The 17773-nt window shown below is 53.7% G+C and overlaps 2 protein-coding genes across 2 annotated transcripts; one reads left to right on the top strand and one right to left on the bottom strand.

The window, feature by feature from the left end:
• Positions 1 to 3200: 3200 nt before the first annotated feature.
• Positions 3201 to 15510, top strand: NAALADL1 (N-acetylated alpha-linked acidic dipeptidase-like 1). The gene is made up of 18 exons (XM_008579980.1): positions 3201 to 3395; positions 3477 to 3649; positions 3731 to 3852; positions 4240 to 4362; positions 6892 to 7175; positions 7276 to 7380; positions 8068 to 8153; positions 8316 to 8435; positions 12634 to 12719; positions 12804 to 12867; positions 12960 to 13027; positions 13205 to 13296; positions 13378 to 13468; positions 14223 to 14304; positions 14388 to 14561; positions 14637 to 14724; positions 14836 to 14928; positions 15295 to 15510. The coding sequence occupies exons 1-18, from the start codon at positions 3211 to 3213 to the stop codon at positions 15479 to 15481; spliced, it is 2223 nt and encodes a 740-aa protein (XP_008578202.1). The 5' UTR covers positions 3201 to 3210; the 3' UTR covers positions 15482 to 15510.
• Positions 15511 to 15946: 436 nt separating this feature from the next.
• Positions 15947 to 17772, bottom strand: SAC3D1 (SAC3 domain containing 1; the record flags this gene model as incomplete). Its single annotated transcript, XM_008579998.1, has 2 exons — positions 15947 to 16551; positions 17553 to 17772. Coding segments are annotated over 2 exons (723 nt in total), but the record flags the coding sequence as incomplete, so codon positions are not given.
• Position 17773: the final 1 nt, after the last annotated feature.

The raw sequence follows: 17773 nt of genomic DNA, 5'->3' as shown, positions 1-17773 counted from the left end.
ACGCTCACCCAGTGAGCGAACCGGCCATCCCTATATGGGATCTGAACCCGTGGCCTTGGTGCTATCAGCACCGCACTCTCCCGAGTGAGCCACGGGTCGGCCCAAAGTTGACCTTTTCAAGAGCAGTTTTCGTGGAGTGATGGGGAGAGCCTGCATGGGTGGGGCTTCAGGAGGACTTGGAGACAAACACAGACTTCCAAGGAGTTTTATCATAAAAGAGGGCAGAAAAATGGAACAGTTACTGGAGGAGCAAGTGAGATTCAGAGATTTTTTTAAGAGTGATGTTAAATACCATAAATAGATGTTTAAGGTGAATGGAAACCATCTACTAAAGAAAAAAGTGGAGGAGTAGGAGAGGGTGGGGGGACCTGCTGGAGTCACATCCTGAGTAGTGAGGGGTGCTGGGCACCAGTGCTCAGGGGAGAGGCTGGCCTCCGATGGAGGCATGAACTATTCGTCATAGTAACAGGAGAGAGGGCCAAGGAGGGGCGGGGGGTGTGAGCTCGAGTGGTAGAACTTTCCTTTGATTGCCTCTAATTTTCTCAGTGAAGTGGGGAACACGGTCATCCACTGAGAGTGGGGTTGGGGAGAATGTGCTAGAGGCTTGAGAAAAGATGAGAGGGTATAAATTAGTCATCTAGATGCATGGGCGAGTCAGTGGACCAGCGGAAGACAGGATTGCCAGGCAGTGTCGAGGGTCTGCCTGAGGTCTGTGATCATAAATTTAAAGCACCATCAGCAAGGTCGTGTGACTCTGCAGGCACATTCAGGGGCACAGTGTGGACGGAGAGTGAGTCAGATGTAACCAAGATGGGCTTTTCCCCAGTGAAGGTGCCCAAAGCAGAGGATCAAGGAGGCTTAGAGGGCTTCAACGGCCTCGAACTGGGCCAGCAGGAAGGTGAGTATACATGGAAGGTGAAGAGGAGTGGAAGGAGCTGGCCCCATGGGTTGGTGGTCCTGGAGGACTGAAGAGCCCTTGGAGTCAGACTGGTTGAGAGGGAAAATGAGAAGGTGGTCACATGCTTTAGCTACCTGAAGTGATTTCCATCAACACCCACCATCCAGAATGGTCAGGGAGAGGCCACATCACCCACCCGGCCGAGATGGGTAGGAAAATTAACCAAGTTAATGTCTGGTGCCTTCAGCTGTGTGGACACTGACTCCAACAGCCTGAGCTGATTTCTTGTGTGTAGCACATACAGATGTTTCCACACTCCCAGGTGTAAACCACACTCACAGCAGAGTCACACACTCAGATGTCATCACACACACAGATGTCACACATGCTTGTCCAGGTGTCCTGTCTGTTTATCTTTCTTGTTGTTGTTGTTGCTGTTGTTTTGGCAGCTGGCTGGTACAGGGATTAAACCCTGGACCTTGGTGTTATCAGCACCATGCTCCAACCAATTGAACTAACCGACCAGCCCCAGGTGTCCTGTCTGTGACTTCATGTGTTCAAGGAGCTAAATCCTTCCAGGAGGGGGTGGGACTAGACCGTGGGGCTGCTGCCTCATGGTGCACATCTGTTCCTTAACTTATCAGCTGACCTTGGTATCCTGCTGCCTGCCTGGTAGTGACAGCCCTACCATGTCCTCATAAGGAATGTGTATGCTCCCCACACTGATGGGCTTCTGATAAGATCCAAGGTCATATTCTGGGCGCTGATAATCACCTTGTCGAGAACTTTGACTTCCTGGTGCACCTCCCTGAAGTCACTGGTCACACCACACCCCCTCCCACCCATCCCTGGTCCTCCGATGCTGACCCTCCTGATCAGCAGCACAAGGGGAGATGGGCACGGGGGTTGGGGCAGGAGGTGCTGGACCAATGGGGTTGTGAGCAGGAAGGGGGCTGATCTGCAAGGGGGCTGTGAAATCACACACACACACACACACACACACACACACACACACACACACACACAAGTCCACCAGGGCCCAGCCCACCCAGCTCTTCAGGCATCTTTGGGCCAATCAATGGGCTGCAACCTGGCTGAGCAGAGTCAAAGTAGGATAGGACATGAGAGGGTGGGAGGAGCCATAGCTTGAGACCTGGGGACCTTCCCAGCCTTGCCTGGCTCTGTGAGGTCTGGAAGAGGCTCAGTACTTGTGCTGAGTACTTGGTGTGCCACCTTCCCTCTCAGCCTTTGCACATGCTAGGCCATCTGCTCGGAGGGCTTCCCTTTACCTTCCCTGCATGTCAAATGCCTTCTCATCTTGGGTGGACTCCCTCAAATGTTCCCCCCAAGACAGAATTCTTCATTCTCCACTGGGAGCACGGTGGTCCTACCTCTGTAGGGCACTCAGAATGAACAATGCTTGCATGTGTGAGTGAAGGAGTGAATGCATGGATGGATGGACAGATGGGAGGGTGGGTGGATGGTGGACAGACGGATGGATGAATGGATGGATTCCAGACAGGGCCAGGGAGTGGAGGAAGAAGTCACCTTGCCAAGTAAGTGTGGACTTCCTTGCTGTATTCTCTGGAACAGAACTCTCTTCAAGAGTTCCATCTCCTCCCATAAACTGGGACCCCTTTAGGACAGATGCAGAATATTATTCTGTGTCCCTCTTCTTCTTTTAGCTCTAGGCTTTGTGTTTTAGGGGATCTGATGAGGGGGGAGTGACTAAAATTTACTGAACTCCACTGCACGGCACTAGATATTTCTACAGAGGCAATCTTGTTTAATGAAAACAGCACCATGGTTTTGTGAAGTAGTTTTTACTATGCCCATTTTGCAAGCTAAGAAAATAGGCTTAGAGAACTAAGCAAATTGCCCAAGTTGCACAGTTTATGTCAGCAAGAATGGGATTTGAACTCAAAATCTGTTCAAACACACAGGGCTAGATGTGGCTGGAGATCAGATGACACAAGGGAGACACAGCAGTGATGGTGGCAGTAGGCACAGCCTTGCTCTGGACAGAGGACCTCTGAGTTCCAGTCCCGGCTTGGCCTGTGTTTTACTGGGAAACCCCAGGTGAGACCCTTCTCTCTTTGGGCCTCAGTGTCCCATGGTGGACTTGATGTCCTTGGAGATCCTCTCAGGTGAATGATGCAGCTCCTGGATGCCACTGCGGGATGTCCCTTTACTCTCCCTGAAAGCTGGGGCAAAGGGCAATGCCACCATGGGGTAATGGTTAACTAGGCCCGACACCCCATCTAAAAGGAGGCCCTAATCGGGGCCATCCCAGCCAGCCAGGATTCTACAGGATGCAAAGTTTGAAGGTGCTGGGGCTGGGGGTGGGAGCTGCTGCCCTCCTGGGGCTGGGGATCATCCTGGGCCACTTTGCCATCCCCAAAGGGTCCAACCAGCCAGACCCCCAGGACCTGGACCTGGAGATCCTTGAGACTGTCATGAGACAACTGGATGCCAGCAGGATGCGGGAGGACCTCAGGTGAGAGCAGCTCTGCCTGCTGTTCCTGTCTGCACAGGCCCCTCCCTGATGCCAGCCCTACCCTCCCTGTGCCCTCTGCAGAGAACTCTCCAGGGAGCCACACCTGTCCTCCAGCCCCCGCGATGAGGCCCTGGTGCAGCTGCTGCTGCAACGCTGGAGGGACCCAGTGTCAGGCCTGGATGCGGCCGAGGCCCCCCAATATGAGGTGCTGCTGTCCTTTCCCAGCCAGGAGCAGCCCAACCTCGTGGAAGTCGGTGAGGTCCTGCCCAGGCTGGGGAATGCCTGGGGACAAGGGTGGGGAAGCTGCTAGCCCTGACACTGCCAACCCTCCACAGTGGGCCCCACTGGGGACATCCTCCATACCTGCCGCCAGAGAGAGGAGGACTTGACTGGAGAGCAGGGGGGGCCCGATGTGGTGCCACCCTACGCTGCCTATGGTCCCCCTGGAACCCCACAGGTGGGCTTGGAACCCCCTCCCCTGTTGCCATGACCCAGCCCCCCTGGTTCCCACCCAGGCTTCTCCCCACCCTGACCCAGGGGCATGAGGAGAAGCACCTCGACTGAGGCCCAGTGACCCCCCCATCCAAATTTACTCACATCCACACTCCATTGGTGCTCCTTTCCTCCATCACTTAGTCATTCGGCAAACACTAGTGGCCCCTGCTCAAGGCCAGGCCTGTTTCAGGGTGCCCGGACACAGAGGAAACCAGGGGTGACAGTCCTTGGGGAGCTGAGGTGGGGAAACAGAATCTAAATCCTTCCTCCTGCCACCCAGCCTTCCCGCCCCTCCCCCACCCACTCTTTGCTGAGCCCAGCTCTAAGGATTACCTCCTCTTGGGACTAGGGCCTGCTCGTCTATGCCAACCAGGGCACGGAAGAAGACTTTAAGGAGCTACAGATTCGGGGCATCAAACTCGAAGGCACCATTGCCCTGACTCGCTACGGGGGTGCAGGGCGTGGGGCCAAGGTAAGCAGCAGCCCCAGTGCAGGGGCCTGCGTGGGGACAAGGCCTGGCAGTGGTGGGGGGAGGGGGTAGGAGCAGTGTGGGGGCCAAGCCTTGGGTGTGGGGCAGGAGAGGTGAGCTCTGCTCCGAGCTGTGCCACTGATGGTTGTGTGGCCTCGGGTGCCTCCCCCAAACCCTCTGAGCCTTCGGAAAGGAAGAGATTGGGCAAAATTTTCAGCGTTGATATTCTGGGAGTCTCAGTCCTCCCATGAGGTAGTTCTTCTGAATATTCAACTTATATCCCTCCTGTTGCCCTCACCCCACCATTTCTTTTTTTTTTTTTTTAAAGGATGACCGTTAAGGGGATCTCAACCCTTGGCCTGGTGTTGTCAGCACCACGCTCACCCATTGAGCAAACCGGCCATCCCTATATAGGATCCGAACCCGTGGCCTTGGTGTTATCAGCACCGCACTCTCCCGAGTGAGCCACAGGCCGGCCCTCCCACCATTTCTTTTCAATCAAAATTTGTGACAAGGAGCATGGGGCTGATAACACCAAGGTCAAGTGTTCAGGTCTCCGGACTGGCAAGAAAAAAAAGTTGTGACTGGGTATTACATGTTTATGGTTTAAAAAACTTAAAAACATTTTTTTGATATAGAAAGGTATAAAATGAGAGGGGGAAATGAAGAGTTATTTTTTTAATGGGCACGGAGTTTCAGATTTTCAGGATGAAAAGAGCTCTGGGACGGGTGGAGGTGACGGTCACACAGCAACACAAATGTGCTCCTCGCCACGGAACTGCGCGCTCCGAAGTGGTGGAGATGGTCAGTCTTGGGTTAGGTGTATTTTACTGCAATTAAAAACAAAAGTGTTGGGCTGGCCCGTGGCTCACTCGGGAGAGTGCGGTGCTGATAACACCAAGGCCCCGGGTTCGGATCCCATATAGGGATGGCCGGTTCACTCACTGGGTGAGCGTGGTGCTGACAACACCAAGTCAAGGGTTAAGATCCCCTTACCGGTCATCTTTTTAAAAAAAAAAAAGTGTCCAGGAAAGAAACAGAAAAGGAGAGAATGTAAGGAGGAAGAGAATGTAAGGAGGAAAAAAAAGGGGGGGAAGCAAGCGTAGTAAAAATATACAGATTATAAAATTTCCATTTAAAAAAAAAAGGTTAAAAAGAGGCCGGCCCGTGGCTCACTGGCTGGGCGTGGTGCTGACAACACCAAGTCAGGGGTTAGGATCCCCTCACCGGTCATCTTTAAAAAAAAAAAAAAAAAAAGGTTAAAAAAAACTTTTTAAGAAGCATGTACAAATGTATATTCTTATCCCTCTTCCTCCCTGGCTTTTTTTTTTTTTTTTTTAAAAGATGACCGGTAAGGGGATCTTAACCCTTGACTTGGTGTTGTTAGCACCATGCTCACCCAGTGAGCTAACCGGCCATCCCTATGTGGGATCCGAACCCTTGGCCTTGGTGTTATCAGCACCGCACTCTCCCGAGTGAGCCACAGGGCCGGCCCCTCCCTGGCTTTTCTACATAGAAGTAGCCCCAGCATCCATGGCTCTGAGCTGTGCTTTTTCACCTAATACATCCTGGAGATCATTCTTTTTTTTTTTTTTTTTTTAAAGATGACCGGTAAGGGGATCTTAACCCTTGACTTGGTGTTGTCAGCACCACGCTCACCCAGTGAGCGAACCGGCCATCCCTATGTGGGATCCGAACCCGGGGCCTTGGTGTTATTAGCACCGCACTCTACTGAGTGAGCCACAGGCCGGCCCTATTCTTTTTTTTTTAGGGTACTGTTTTGTTTGCACTGTGCTACAATGCACATAACATAAAATTCACCATCTTAACCATTTTTATGTGTACAATGCAGTGGCATTAAGTACATGAACAACATTAAACATCTCCAGGATCCATTTCAGGACCTCTTCATTATTTCAAACAGAAACTCTCTATCCATTTAACCATAACCCCCACCCCACCCTGGCCCTGGTAACCTCTATCCTACTGGGTGTCCCTGTGAATTTGCTTATTCTCAAAACCTCGTATAAATGAAATCATAAAATATTTGTTATTTTGTGTCTGGCTTATTTCACTTAGCATAATGTCTTCAAGGTTCATTAATATTGTATCAGAGTTTTATTCCTTTTTAAGGCTGCATACTATTTCATTGTTTATTATATCCCATATTTCATTTATCTGTTGATCTGTTGATGGACACGTGGGTTGTTTCCACCTTTTAGCTATTGAGAATAATGCTGCTGTGAACATGGCTGTACAAGTACCTCCTTGTTTTTCTATGCTGTTGCAAAGTGCTCCGCTGCAGACGTCCTTGACTATTGGACCACATCCCACTGATAGGCATCGGCTTGGCTATGCCCCACAATCTCTTGTGGTTGCAAGCAGCACCACCGTGAATGACTTGTGCAAACATCATCTTGCCTGTGGGAAGACAGATCTATCCTGGCTTCCACCATAGAGGAGGGAAGAAGAGGACAGAATGCGTTCTGTCCCTGTCCCTCCCCTACACACAGCTTCCTCTGCCTCCTGCAGGCCGTGAACGCTGCCAAGCATGGGGTGGCCGGGGTGCTGGTGTACACAGACCCCGCTGACATCAACGACGGGCTGAGCTTACCCAACGAGACCTTTCCGAACTCCTGGCACCTGCCTCCCTCGGGGGTGGAGCGAGGCTCCTACTACGAGTATTTTGGGGACCCCCTGACTCCCTACCTTCCAGCCAAACCCTCTTCCTTCCGCCTGGACCTTACTAATGTCTCCGGATTTCCCCCAATTCCCACACAGCCCATTGGCTTCCAGGATGCAAAAGACCTGCTCTGGTGAGCCTGTCCTGGAGGCCTCCTGCCCATCCCCCGCTGGCCCCCAAACTTCAACCCCTGCACCCACATTTACTCTAAAGGGGCTCTCCCTCTTCCCCAGTAACCTCAATGGAACCTCGGCCCTGGCCACCTGGCAGGGAGCACTGGGCTGTGACTACAAGTTGGGGCCTGGCTTCCGGGCCGATGGTGACTTCTCAGCAGACAGGTAAGGGGGGCCCACTTCTCCCTCCGTCGCCCTCTCTCCCCAAGCTCTCCTCTCCCCTCCCGTTGTTTCCCTTCTCTTATGCTGGGTTTTCCGTCTTCCCACCTCAGGCCTGCCCTTCCTCTTCCTTCTTTCTCCCAACCCCTCCCTTGACCCCCAAATATCTGTCATGTCTTTGGGGAAGTCTGTGAACAGCTGTGTGGCCTGCAAGGTCCTGTGGGGGTCTTCTTTGCCCCTCCCACCTCATTTCAAACCTCCACCCTCCAGCCACTCCCTCTCTTGACCATGCCAAGCTCGTTCCCAGCTCGGGGCCCGTGCCAGCTCCCCCCCCACCCGCAGTACCCCCCGGCCACCAGCTGTCCTCTCCTCCCAGGCCCCTCACCTGTGGTTATTCACTTCCTCATGGTTTGTCTTGCTCAGAAGAGGGAGGTCCTGTGAGGGCTGGTCCACATCTGTCACTTTCATTGTCCAGAGCCTAGTAAGGTGCTGGGCATGCACTAAGTACCCAATAAGCACTTACTAAGTGAGCTAGTGAAAGAATTAGAATCAGAAGAACGGGGCTGCCTTGCTGCCTCTCTTCGTACTTCTGGGCAAGTGATGTTGCCATGGGCCTCAGTTTCTCCTACTGAAACTTGGGTGGGAGGCAGTGGGCAGGGCAAAGACTCTTGTCACACCCTCCCCCCTCCCCAGCCAGGTGAAAGTGAGTGTCTACAATCGCCTGGAGCTGAGGAACTCCTCCAATGTCCTGGGCATCATCCGCGGAGCTGTGGAGCCTGGTGAGCCCCTCGTCGCACCCACCATGCCCAAGGACTCTGCCCTGCTCTGAGCGCCCTGCCACTCCCACTCTGTCCTCACGGGGACCTGCCTGGGCCACAGCCCAGGCCACTGACCCCACCTGTCCTCCCTCTGGTTTCCTGCCTCTCTGTTCCTCTGGCCAGACCGCTATGTGCTGTATGGAAACCACCGGGACAGCTGGGTACATGGGGCTGTGGACCCCAGCAGCGGCACCGCTGTCCTCCTGGAGGTCTCCCGTGTCCTGGGGACCCTGCTGAAGAAAGGTGAGGCAGCCCCCTGCCTTGGTTCAGGAACTCTCCTTTCTGAGCTTGTGGCTGTCCTGTCCCACCTCCTCTCCCTCTTCTTCATGGCCCTCTTGTGCCACGTCTGAGGGCCCTGGGGGCAGAGACACATGGGCCAGCAGCCGGGGCCTGGAGTAGTCCCATGTGGTACAGGGAATGGGCTGGTGATTGTTTGCAGCAGCTTCTGAGAGCCTCCTGTGTGCCAGATGGAGCCCCACACTGCCATGAATGAGGCAGTGCCCAGGCTCTGCCCTTGGGGAACTTCAGCCCAGTTGGGGCAGGGATGACAGACAATTGTTAATCAACAAATGTGTCTCATGTGCCTGCTATGTGCCAGCCCAATTGGAGGGAGGTCTCTCTGTGGAGGTGGCACTTCAAGGTGCCAGTGCTCTAGGGAGTGGGAGAGCCAGCAGGCAGCGGCTGGAAAGGGGGCTGGCGGGGCAGATCTAGGCCACAGTGGCCTGCAGCCCAAGCAAGGAGTCTGGAGTTTGATCCTAGGATGGTGGGAAGCTGGCAAATTATTTTAATCAGGAGAGTGACATGACGGAGTCCAAATTCCAAATGGCTTCCTGTGCTACGGTGGGGAAGGGGCCTGCATGGAGGGACCAGTTAGAGGCCTTGTCGCCCTCGGGGCTGGGGGCATCATGGGGTTTGGACCAGGGTGGGGGCAGTGGGGAGGACAGTCTGCTGGCCACAGAGGTGAGGGACAGGACAAGTGGAGGGCTCTGGTGTAAGCCACTCCATGGATGGCAGGCCATTTATGAAAAACACAACAGATCTAGGAAAAATGAATTTTGTTCTTTATTTTTTTTAAAAAAAGATGACCGGTAAGGGGATCTTAACCCTTGGCTTGGTGTTGTCAGCACCGCACTCTCCCGAGTGAGCCATGGGCCGGCCCGAATTTGGTTCCTTTTTTTTTTTTTTTTCCTTTTTGTCCTTTTTCGTGACCGGCAACAGACCGCAACCCTCAGTGTCGCGCCCGTACCAGACCGGGACCGGCAATGGGATCGCAACCCTCGGTGCTGCGCTGGCACCTCGCTCAGCCAGTGAGCAGCCGGTCTGTATGTGGGATCCGAACCCTCGGCAGGAGGGCCGCCGCGCTCTCAAGCGGCGCACTGTAGCAGTGCACCACCGGGCCGGCCCTTCCGAATTTGGTTCTTTACATATCAATTTCTCTCTGTCTCTCTTTTAAAATTGTAAAATATACATAACGAAATTGACCAGTTTTACAATTTCACATTTTTTTTTTTTTTGGCAGCCGGCTGGCACGTGGATCTGAATCCTTATCCTTTGTGTTACAAGGCGGTGCTCTAACCAGCTGAGTAACTGGCCAGCCCACTTTTCCATGTTAGGTGTTCAGTTTAGTATCATTAAGTACATTCACAACGTTGCACAACCATCATCACCGCCATCCATCTCCATAACTCTCCCCATCTCTCATTACACATAACATCCTGAAATTATAACTATGGAATTTGAACTGATACCAACTTAACTCTAATCGCACACAAAAACTCGACTCCTGTCAAGCTCCACCCCCATCCCTTTTATGTTATTGATGTCACAATTACATCTTTATACATTGTGTGCCCATTCACGTATTAATTTTGAGGTGCCCAGGAGACAGTTGGGGAAGAGGGCCAGCGGGCAGTGGGAGGTGGCGGTCTCCAGGTCAGAAAGGAGCCTTGGGAGATGAACCGGGCAGCGGGAAGAGGAAATGGTGCGTGAACCACAGGCGTGGCTGAGGCCAACTGAGAGGGGGCGGGGGACGAGCTTGTTGTGGAGAGAGGCTGGGCTTTTGACCTTACTCCGAAAAAAGACAAAAAGGAAAAAAAAAAAAAAAGGAGCCTTGGGAGATGAACCGGGCAGCGGGAAGAGGAAATGGTGCGTGAACCACAGGCGTGGCTGAGGCCAACTGAGAGGGGGCGGGGGACGAGCTTGTTGTGGAGAGAGGCTGGGCTTTTGACCTTACTCCGAAAAAAGACAAAAAGGAAAAAAAAAAAAAAAGGAGCCTTGGGAGATGAACCGGGCAGCGGGAAGAGGAAATGGTGCGTGAACCACAGGCGTGGCTGAGGCCAACTGAGAGGGGGCGGGGGACGAGCTTGTTGTGGAGAGAGGCTGGGCTTTTGACCTTACTCCGAAAAAAGACAAAAAGGAAAAAAAAAAAAAAAGGAGCCTTGGGAGATGAACCGGGCAGCGGGAAGAGGAAATGGTGCGTGAACCACAGGCGTGGCTGAGGCCAACTGAGAGGGGGCGGGGGACGAGCTTGTTGTGGAGAGAGGCTGGGCTTTTGACCTTACTCCGAAAAAAGACAAAAAGGAAAAAAAAAAAAAAAAGAAAGGAGCCTTGGGAGATGAACCGGGCAGCGGGAAGAGGAAATGGTGCGTGAACAACAGGCGTGGCTGAGGCCAACTGAGAGGGGGCGGTGGACGAGCTTGTTGTGGAGAGAGGCTGGGCTTTTGACCTTACTCCCTTTGATACTGCGGGAATTCCTGTCTTTTTTATTTGTTTAAATGTTTTATTTTGAAATAATTTCACACTTAGCAAAGTTGCAAAAATAGTACAAAGATGCCTCGTACACCCTTCGTCCAGATACTTCTGATATTGGTCTTACCATGTATGCTTTCTATTTATGATACTCATATAACTATATATTTTTCTGAAGTATTTAAAAGTTGTGGAAAGGTTGCACCTTATCCCTAAACATGCCACTGTATATTTCCTAAAAAGAAGGACAGTCTCTTTTATAACCACAGCACAATGATCAGAATCAGGAAATGAACAAATTTGCCAATTGTCCCCGTAATGATCTTTACAGCAAAGGAATTTTCTAGTCCAAGATCCAATTACACATGGCATGTCTCACTAGTCTCCTTTAATCTGTAATATTTCTTTAGCTTTTCTTTGTCTCTCATAATCCTGATGTTTTGTCGGATGTCCCTCTGTTTGGGTTTGTCTGATTACATTCAGATTATACATTTTTGGCAGGAAAAAGTGTGAGAATTTTTAATTGCAAGCATGTAATCGTGTTGTACTTTAGAATTGTCGTTTATTTGGGCTGGCCCGTGGCTCATTTGGGAGAGTGCGGTGTTGATAACACCAAGGCCAGGGGTTCGGATCCCTATATAGGGATGGCCGGTTCGCTCACTCGGGAGAGCGTGGTGCTGACAACACCAAGTCAAGGGTTGAGATCCCCTTACCAGTCATCTTTAAACAATAAATAAAATAAAATAAAATGTCTTTTAAAGTTATTACTTTTTAAAGATAGAGACCTTTTATTGCTTTATATAATCACCTCTATACTTCTGTGTTTCGGGTTTCGTTTAGAAAGGTCTTCCCTTCCCACTGAGTGTAAAACTATTCACCCAGATTTTCTTCAAGTGCATTCATTTTGTTTGGGCTTTTATAGTTTATCATAATCCATCTGAAATTTAGTTTAACATAAGATAAGCAGGTCCATCTCTCATTTCTTCAAAAGGAAATCTCTCATGACCTTGGAAATTCCTCCACCTACCCTCAATCTCTTTCCATCTCAGCCAAGATTCTCAGAAAAGCAAAGGTTGTCCCTTTCTTCCTCTCTCATTCTCTCCCTGACCTTGGGCACTTGCTTTCCAACTGTGGCCTCTGAAACTGCAAGTTCTCTCATTAGGAAAGGCCTCTTTTTAAAAAAAAAAAAGATGACCGGTAAGGGGAATCTTAACCCTTGACTTGGTGTTGTCAGCACCACGCTCAGCCAATGAGCAAACCGGCCGTCCCTATATGGGATCTGAACCCGTGGCCTTGGTGTTATCAGCACCGCACTCTCCTGAGTGAGCCACAGGCCGGCCCTTTACGGGCAAGTTTTGCGTGGGATGCACAGAGGTCCAAGTTGAGGGTGGAGGGTTGGAAGATCTTCCCAAAGACCACAGAGAAGAGGGAAGTGGGCATTCTAGCAGGCGGGACCCCCGTCCGGGGGAGTTTGGTGTTGGGGGAAGGGTGTCACAGAGAGGGGACGGAAGCTGAAAAGAGGGCAGAGCCTCCTGGAAGATCTGCCTGAAGGGTGCCAGGACCTCCTGTCACAGCTGCCCTGCCTTTTCCAGCTCTTTCCTCCTTCCGCCTATCCCCAGCCTTTCCCCTAAGCCACTCACCCCAGGATCCTGGGGACCCTGCCCTCCAGTCCTTCATTCCCTACACCCTCCAGGCACCTGGCGACCCCGCAGATCACTTGTGCTTGCGAGCTGGGGGGCAGAGGAGTTTGGGCTCATTGGCTCCACGGAATTCACAGAGGTGAGTGAGCGAGACCCCAGGGCGGGGATCGACAGGGGTTCCTGCGGCGGGCAGTGCGGGCTGACGTGACCCTGGCGCCCGCAGGAGTTCTTCAGCAAGCTGCAGGAGCGCACTGTGGCCTACATCAACGTGGACATCTCAGTGTTCGGTATGGGGGGCGAGGACCGGGGCTGGGGCTGATGCTGAGGTGGTAAAGGAAGGGGCTGGGGCTTGAACAGTCTTTCTCTGCTCCTTGCACAGCCAATGCTACCCTTAGGGTGCAGGGGACGCCCCCTGTCCAGAGTGTCGTCTTCTCTGCAACCAAAGAGGTGGGAGGGGGTGGGGCCGTGGGGGGGCAGGGCTGGGGCGGGACTGAGGAGGGGACAAGCCTAGTAAGATCAGGTGGACAGTGGGTGGGCTGGAGATTGGGGTCTGGGTGGAGGACTTGCCTTGTTGTTGGGGCTGGGGAGGGGCCCGTCCCAAGGTTAGACCCCCCTCCGGGCTAGATCCGCTCACCAGGCACCGGTGACCTCAGCATCTATGACAACTGGATCCAGTACTTCAACCGCAGCAGCCCGGTGTATGGCATAGTCCCCAGGTGAGCTCAAGGAAAAGATGGGGGACCCAGGTGCGGCGAGCAGTCCAGCACCCTCCAGCTTGGTCCTCTTCCTTCCTGCAGCCTGGGCTCTCTGGGTGCCGGCAGTGACTACGCACCTTTCATTCATTTTCTGGGCATCTCCTCCATGGACATCGCCTACACCTATGACCGGGTGAGCAGGCGTCCATCCATCCCCCGCCCCGTACCTCGCTCTAGGAGCCCCCTCCTCTCCTTCTGGCTGCTCTAAGGCAGAGTGAATCCGTCTCCTTCACTCAGTAGCTTTGTTGCCTTGGCCAAGTTTCTTAACCTCTCTGAGCATCTGTTTATGCTCATCTATGTTATCAAATGTAAGATACTAATGATTGTAAGATGCACCTTTATGTTATGCACTATTGGGATGGAAAAAAAAAACCCCACTGCCAATCAGTTGTAGGATGACATTGACTATAAGAAGCATCCTGATTCCAGAGATCTTAAAACGTGGGGGGAAAATAAGTTTATCTCAACGTTGATTAAATAATGTTATGAAATGGGATGACCCACAGTATGGATGTGAGGGTGAAATGAGGTAAAGGAGCAGAGTCCTCAGCCTACGTCTCATTTGATGCTCCAAAAGCCCTTTCTCCACCTCTTGGCCACACTGTTTCAGGAGGGTGAAGCTGAGATTCAGTCCCCTCATCTGACTCCAAAGCCTCAGGCTCTTCTCCTTCATGTGAAACAGGAATCTGACACCTGACCCAGCTCTGCCACTTATTAGCTGTGTGACTTCTCTGAGCCTGTCTCCTCTGTAAAGTGGGGATTCTAGAACACACCTCATGGATGTGGCAAGGATCCAGTTGAGAGAGTGGCCACACATTGTAGCTCACTGTAGGTCCACCTTCTCCCACTTTCCATGCCAAGCCCACCTCTGGGCCTTGTTTCCCCAGAGCAAGACTTCAGCCCGGATCTACCCCACCTACCACACAGCCTTCGACACCTTTGATTATGTGGACAAATTTCTGGACCCTGGTGAGGAGGGAGACAAGGGTAATCCTGAGACTGGAAGAGGTTGAGCTGAAGACTGAGCCCTGGCCTTGTCACCCTCCCTGCAGGCTTCAGCAGCCACCAGGCCGTGGCCCGGACGGCAGGGAGTGTGCTTCTCCGGCTAAGTGACAGCTTCTTCCTGCCCCTCAATGTCAGTGACTACAGCGAGACTCTCCGCAGCTTCCTGCAGGCTGCCCAGCAGGACCTTGGGGCCCTGTTGGAGCAGCATGGCATCAGCCTGGGTACGAACACCCCCTGACATTGAGGCATGGGGAGCCTTGTGCCACCAGGGCTAAGCCACTGGCTGTTCCCCACAGGGCCTCTGGTGACCGCAGTGGAGAAATTTGAGGCAGCAGCTGAAGCCTTGGGCCAACACATATCAGCACTGCAGAAAGGCAGCCCTGAGTGAGCAACGGCAGTGGCCAGGTGTCTGGGTGGGCGGCATGCAAGGGAGGGTGCCAGGCTGGCAGCTGGGTTGCTGGCTCCAGGGTGACCAGCAGGTCCTGCCTCCTGCAGCACCCTGCAGGTTCGGATGCTCAATGACCAGCTGATGCTATTGGAACGGTCCTTCCTGAACCCACGAGCCTTCCCAGAAGAACGCTACTACAGGTGAGACTGACCCGAAGCCCCTGGGAAGTGCCTCCAGGTGGGGCTGGGCAATGGTCACCTGTCTGAGGGAGGAGGAACATGGCAGTTTCACTGTCCTTTTGAGCACAACCCAATTAAAAAAAAAAGACAGCACAGCCCAGCCCCTTGAGACAGTTGGGGAGGGGAGGCACCCGGGAGTGCAGGCAAATAGGTTAAGGGTCACCTACATCTCATCCCACCACCACTGCTGTAAGAGCCCCAGCTTTCAGACAGATGGAGGGGGTGCCATTGTGCCTAGCTGTGTCCAGGAGCTGCGTAAGTTCCAGGCTGAAGTTCCTCTTTCCTGGTCCCCGACTGACCCTGATCCTGCCTCATTTCTCCTGCCAGCCACGTGCTCTGGGCACCTCGCACTGGCTCTACAGTCACATTCCCAGGTCTGGCCAATGCCTGCTCCACTGCCAAGGACACAGACCCCGGATCTGAAGCTTGGGCTGAGGTACAGAGGCAGCTCAGCATCGTGGTGGCGGCCCTGGAGGGTGCAGCAGCCACCCTGAGGCCTGTGGCTGACCTCTGACCCCAGCTCTTTCTTCGGCTCTCCCTTTATCCTAACCCTCTCCCATCTGTTCTACTGGGGTGTGGCCCACCAGTCTTCCCTGATGCCGGGGGAGGGCACAACTGCGGGACCTCTCAAGCTTCTGAGGCAACAGCTTGGGGTCCCAGCGGTTGTGGACGCCTGAGGGCAGTGGCAAGCCTAAATGAGTGGCAAGCCTGGCTCTTGGTTGGCAAACGGTGGACAGCAGGAGACGGGGACAGTGGAGAATGACAAAACCCCCAACTGCTCTTGGTGGTGGGTGGGTGAGGATGGGATGCATAATGTTAACCTGAGATGTCAACTTGGAGATCACCAAAGCCATCCCTCAGAGACCAGCAAGGAAACTGAGGCCCAGACTGGATATGGCTTAGTCAGTCTGCATTCCTCTTCACCCATGCTCTTCGTGGGTCTCAACTCCCCACACACTCTCGCAAATAATCAATTTGATCCCTACAAAACAAGTTCTGTTTATTCTCTGGGAATCATGAAAAAAGAAACCTAAGTACTCTGACCCAGTCCTGGGGCTCTGGGAGACAGCACACTCTCTCCTCATGAGGGGGTCCTGGGTCTGTCCACACCCTCATCTTCCTCCTCTGCCATGACCACCGCCTCTAGGGTGCGCCCTCTAAGTTTGCTCCCCACCAACACGTTGCAGGTGCTGGGAGGTGGCAGCCCTTCCTCAGCATAGCGACCTCTCAGGAACACAACTCTCTCCTCTCCATCCAAGGGCAGCCGGTGGGCCTGGCACAGGTCCCGTGCTTCACTGGGTCCATCCAGGGCCAGCAGGCGGACCATGAAGTCCAGAGGCAAGGTCTGCCCCTTGGGGGTGCCCAGGGCACGAGCGAGGCGGGCCAGGGCTCCGCGGCGGGCACGGCCCACGTGGCCCTGCACGGCGCAGCTCTGCAGGTAGGGCAGGGTCCGGAGCAGGCGGAACAGGCGGGCAGCGTTGCCCTCCCGGAAGGCGGCATCGACTGCCAGGGCTGTGCGCAGGGGCGGGCAGGCGCGCAGGGCAGCGGGCAGCTGCAAAACCTCATGCAGGGCTTCCACAGAGCCTGCGATGACAAAGCCGGGGTGAGGACGCCTGGTCCTTACTAGGTCAGGCCCACCTCCCATCCCATCCCCTTGGCCCCTGGGCATCTCCCCTCACACCCGCTCCTGTCCTCAGCCACGCCCATCTCCTCTGGCCCTTAGCCAAGTGCATCTCGCGACCTCGGCCCCATCCACCTCCCGCTATGGTCCCATCCACTCCTCCCCCAGGCCTAGCCCACCTTCCCACCCCCCTTCCGAGAAGTAAGACCCTGCCGTCAGCCGCTTCCCTGATCCACATCTGAAAGCGCTGCCAGAGGTTCCTGGCCTCCTTCAGTCTAGATTCTTCCAACACTGAAGAAGGGGGCAGTGTTGACACAAGAAGGAAAGCAGGCCCAGGTAACAATGACTTGCCTGAGTAAAGCCTGCCCCCAATCCAAGCTTTCTGACTTGGATTTCCCACTACTCTGGTTGCCCCACACCCACAATTTTGGGAGCCGGCTCTGCCACACCTTCCCGTCCGCCTGGGAAGGCCATTTCTTCCGCAGACTCTGCCCTGCTTGCTTTCCAGGATAGTCAAGGACACTGGAATATTGTACCACTTTTGTAAACTGGAGCTTCTGACCCATTAGTGGGTAGTGAAGTCAACAGTATTTTATTACAATTAAATGTAGTAGAACTTAGAATATACACCCATAGGAAGGATCTAAAGTCTTGAAACTTCTGTCTCAGGTATATTTGTGGGCAGATGCGTTCTGAGTTGCTTTGCAACACCGACTGGGAGTGGAGGTTTAAAAAGTTGAAAAATCACTCCCGATCCAACCCCGCCTCCATTTTTATTACTGAGAATGCCCAGTGATGGGAAGGGACAGCCCGAGGTCCCACGCCAGGGCTTGGTGGATCCTGTGACTTTCCCGGGAGAGCTAAATGGCGAGATTTTAAAGCTTTTTCCTTCCCCTGCCTTCACTGTCCTCATAGAGGGCTCCCCAACCCCACGCTCCGCCTCGCCGCCGGGACCCCGACTCACCCAGGTTATAGAGCAGAAAGAGGCCCTGGAAGGAGGCCTGGCGGGGGTGCGGCCCTGCGCCCCGCGCGTAGCAGCGCCGCAGGGAGCCGAAGCTCTCCTGCACCTGGGTCTGCAGCAGCACCGGGTCCGCGGGCCCGTGCGCCGCGTGGGACCCAAGCCGCGCCACCACGGCCAGCAGCGTGGCCAGCGCCGCCTCCAGCACCACCGCTGCCTTGGCGTCG

The sequence above is a fragment of the Galeopterus variegatus genome, unplaced genomic scaffold (assembly GCF_000696425.1).
Source record: "Galeopterus variegatus unplaced genomic scaffold, G_variegatus-3.0.2 Scaffold1999, whole genome shotgun sequence".
Classification (NCBI taxonomy): domain Eukaryota; kingdom Metazoa; phylum Chordata; class Mammalia; order Dermoptera; family Cynocephalidae; genus Galeopterus; species Galeopterus variegatus.
The sequence above is the reverse complement of the archived record's forward strand: the minus strand, read 5'-3'. Positions and strand labels throughout refer to the sequence as shown.

Coding starts and splice junctions, on each gene's coding strand:
- NAALADL1 (XM_008579980.1), top strand. CDS start 3,211: ATGCAAAGTTTGAAGGTGCTGGGGCTGGGGGTGGGAGCTGCTGCCCTC. Junction 8,154..8,315: donor CCGCGGAGCTGTGGAGCCTG/GTGAGCCCCTCG, acceptor TCCTCTGGCCAG/ACCGCTATGTGCTGTATGGA. Junction 14,562..14,636: donor GCAGCATGGCATCAGCCTGG/GTACGAACACCC, acceptor TGTTCCCCACAG/GGCCTCTGGTGACCGCAGTG.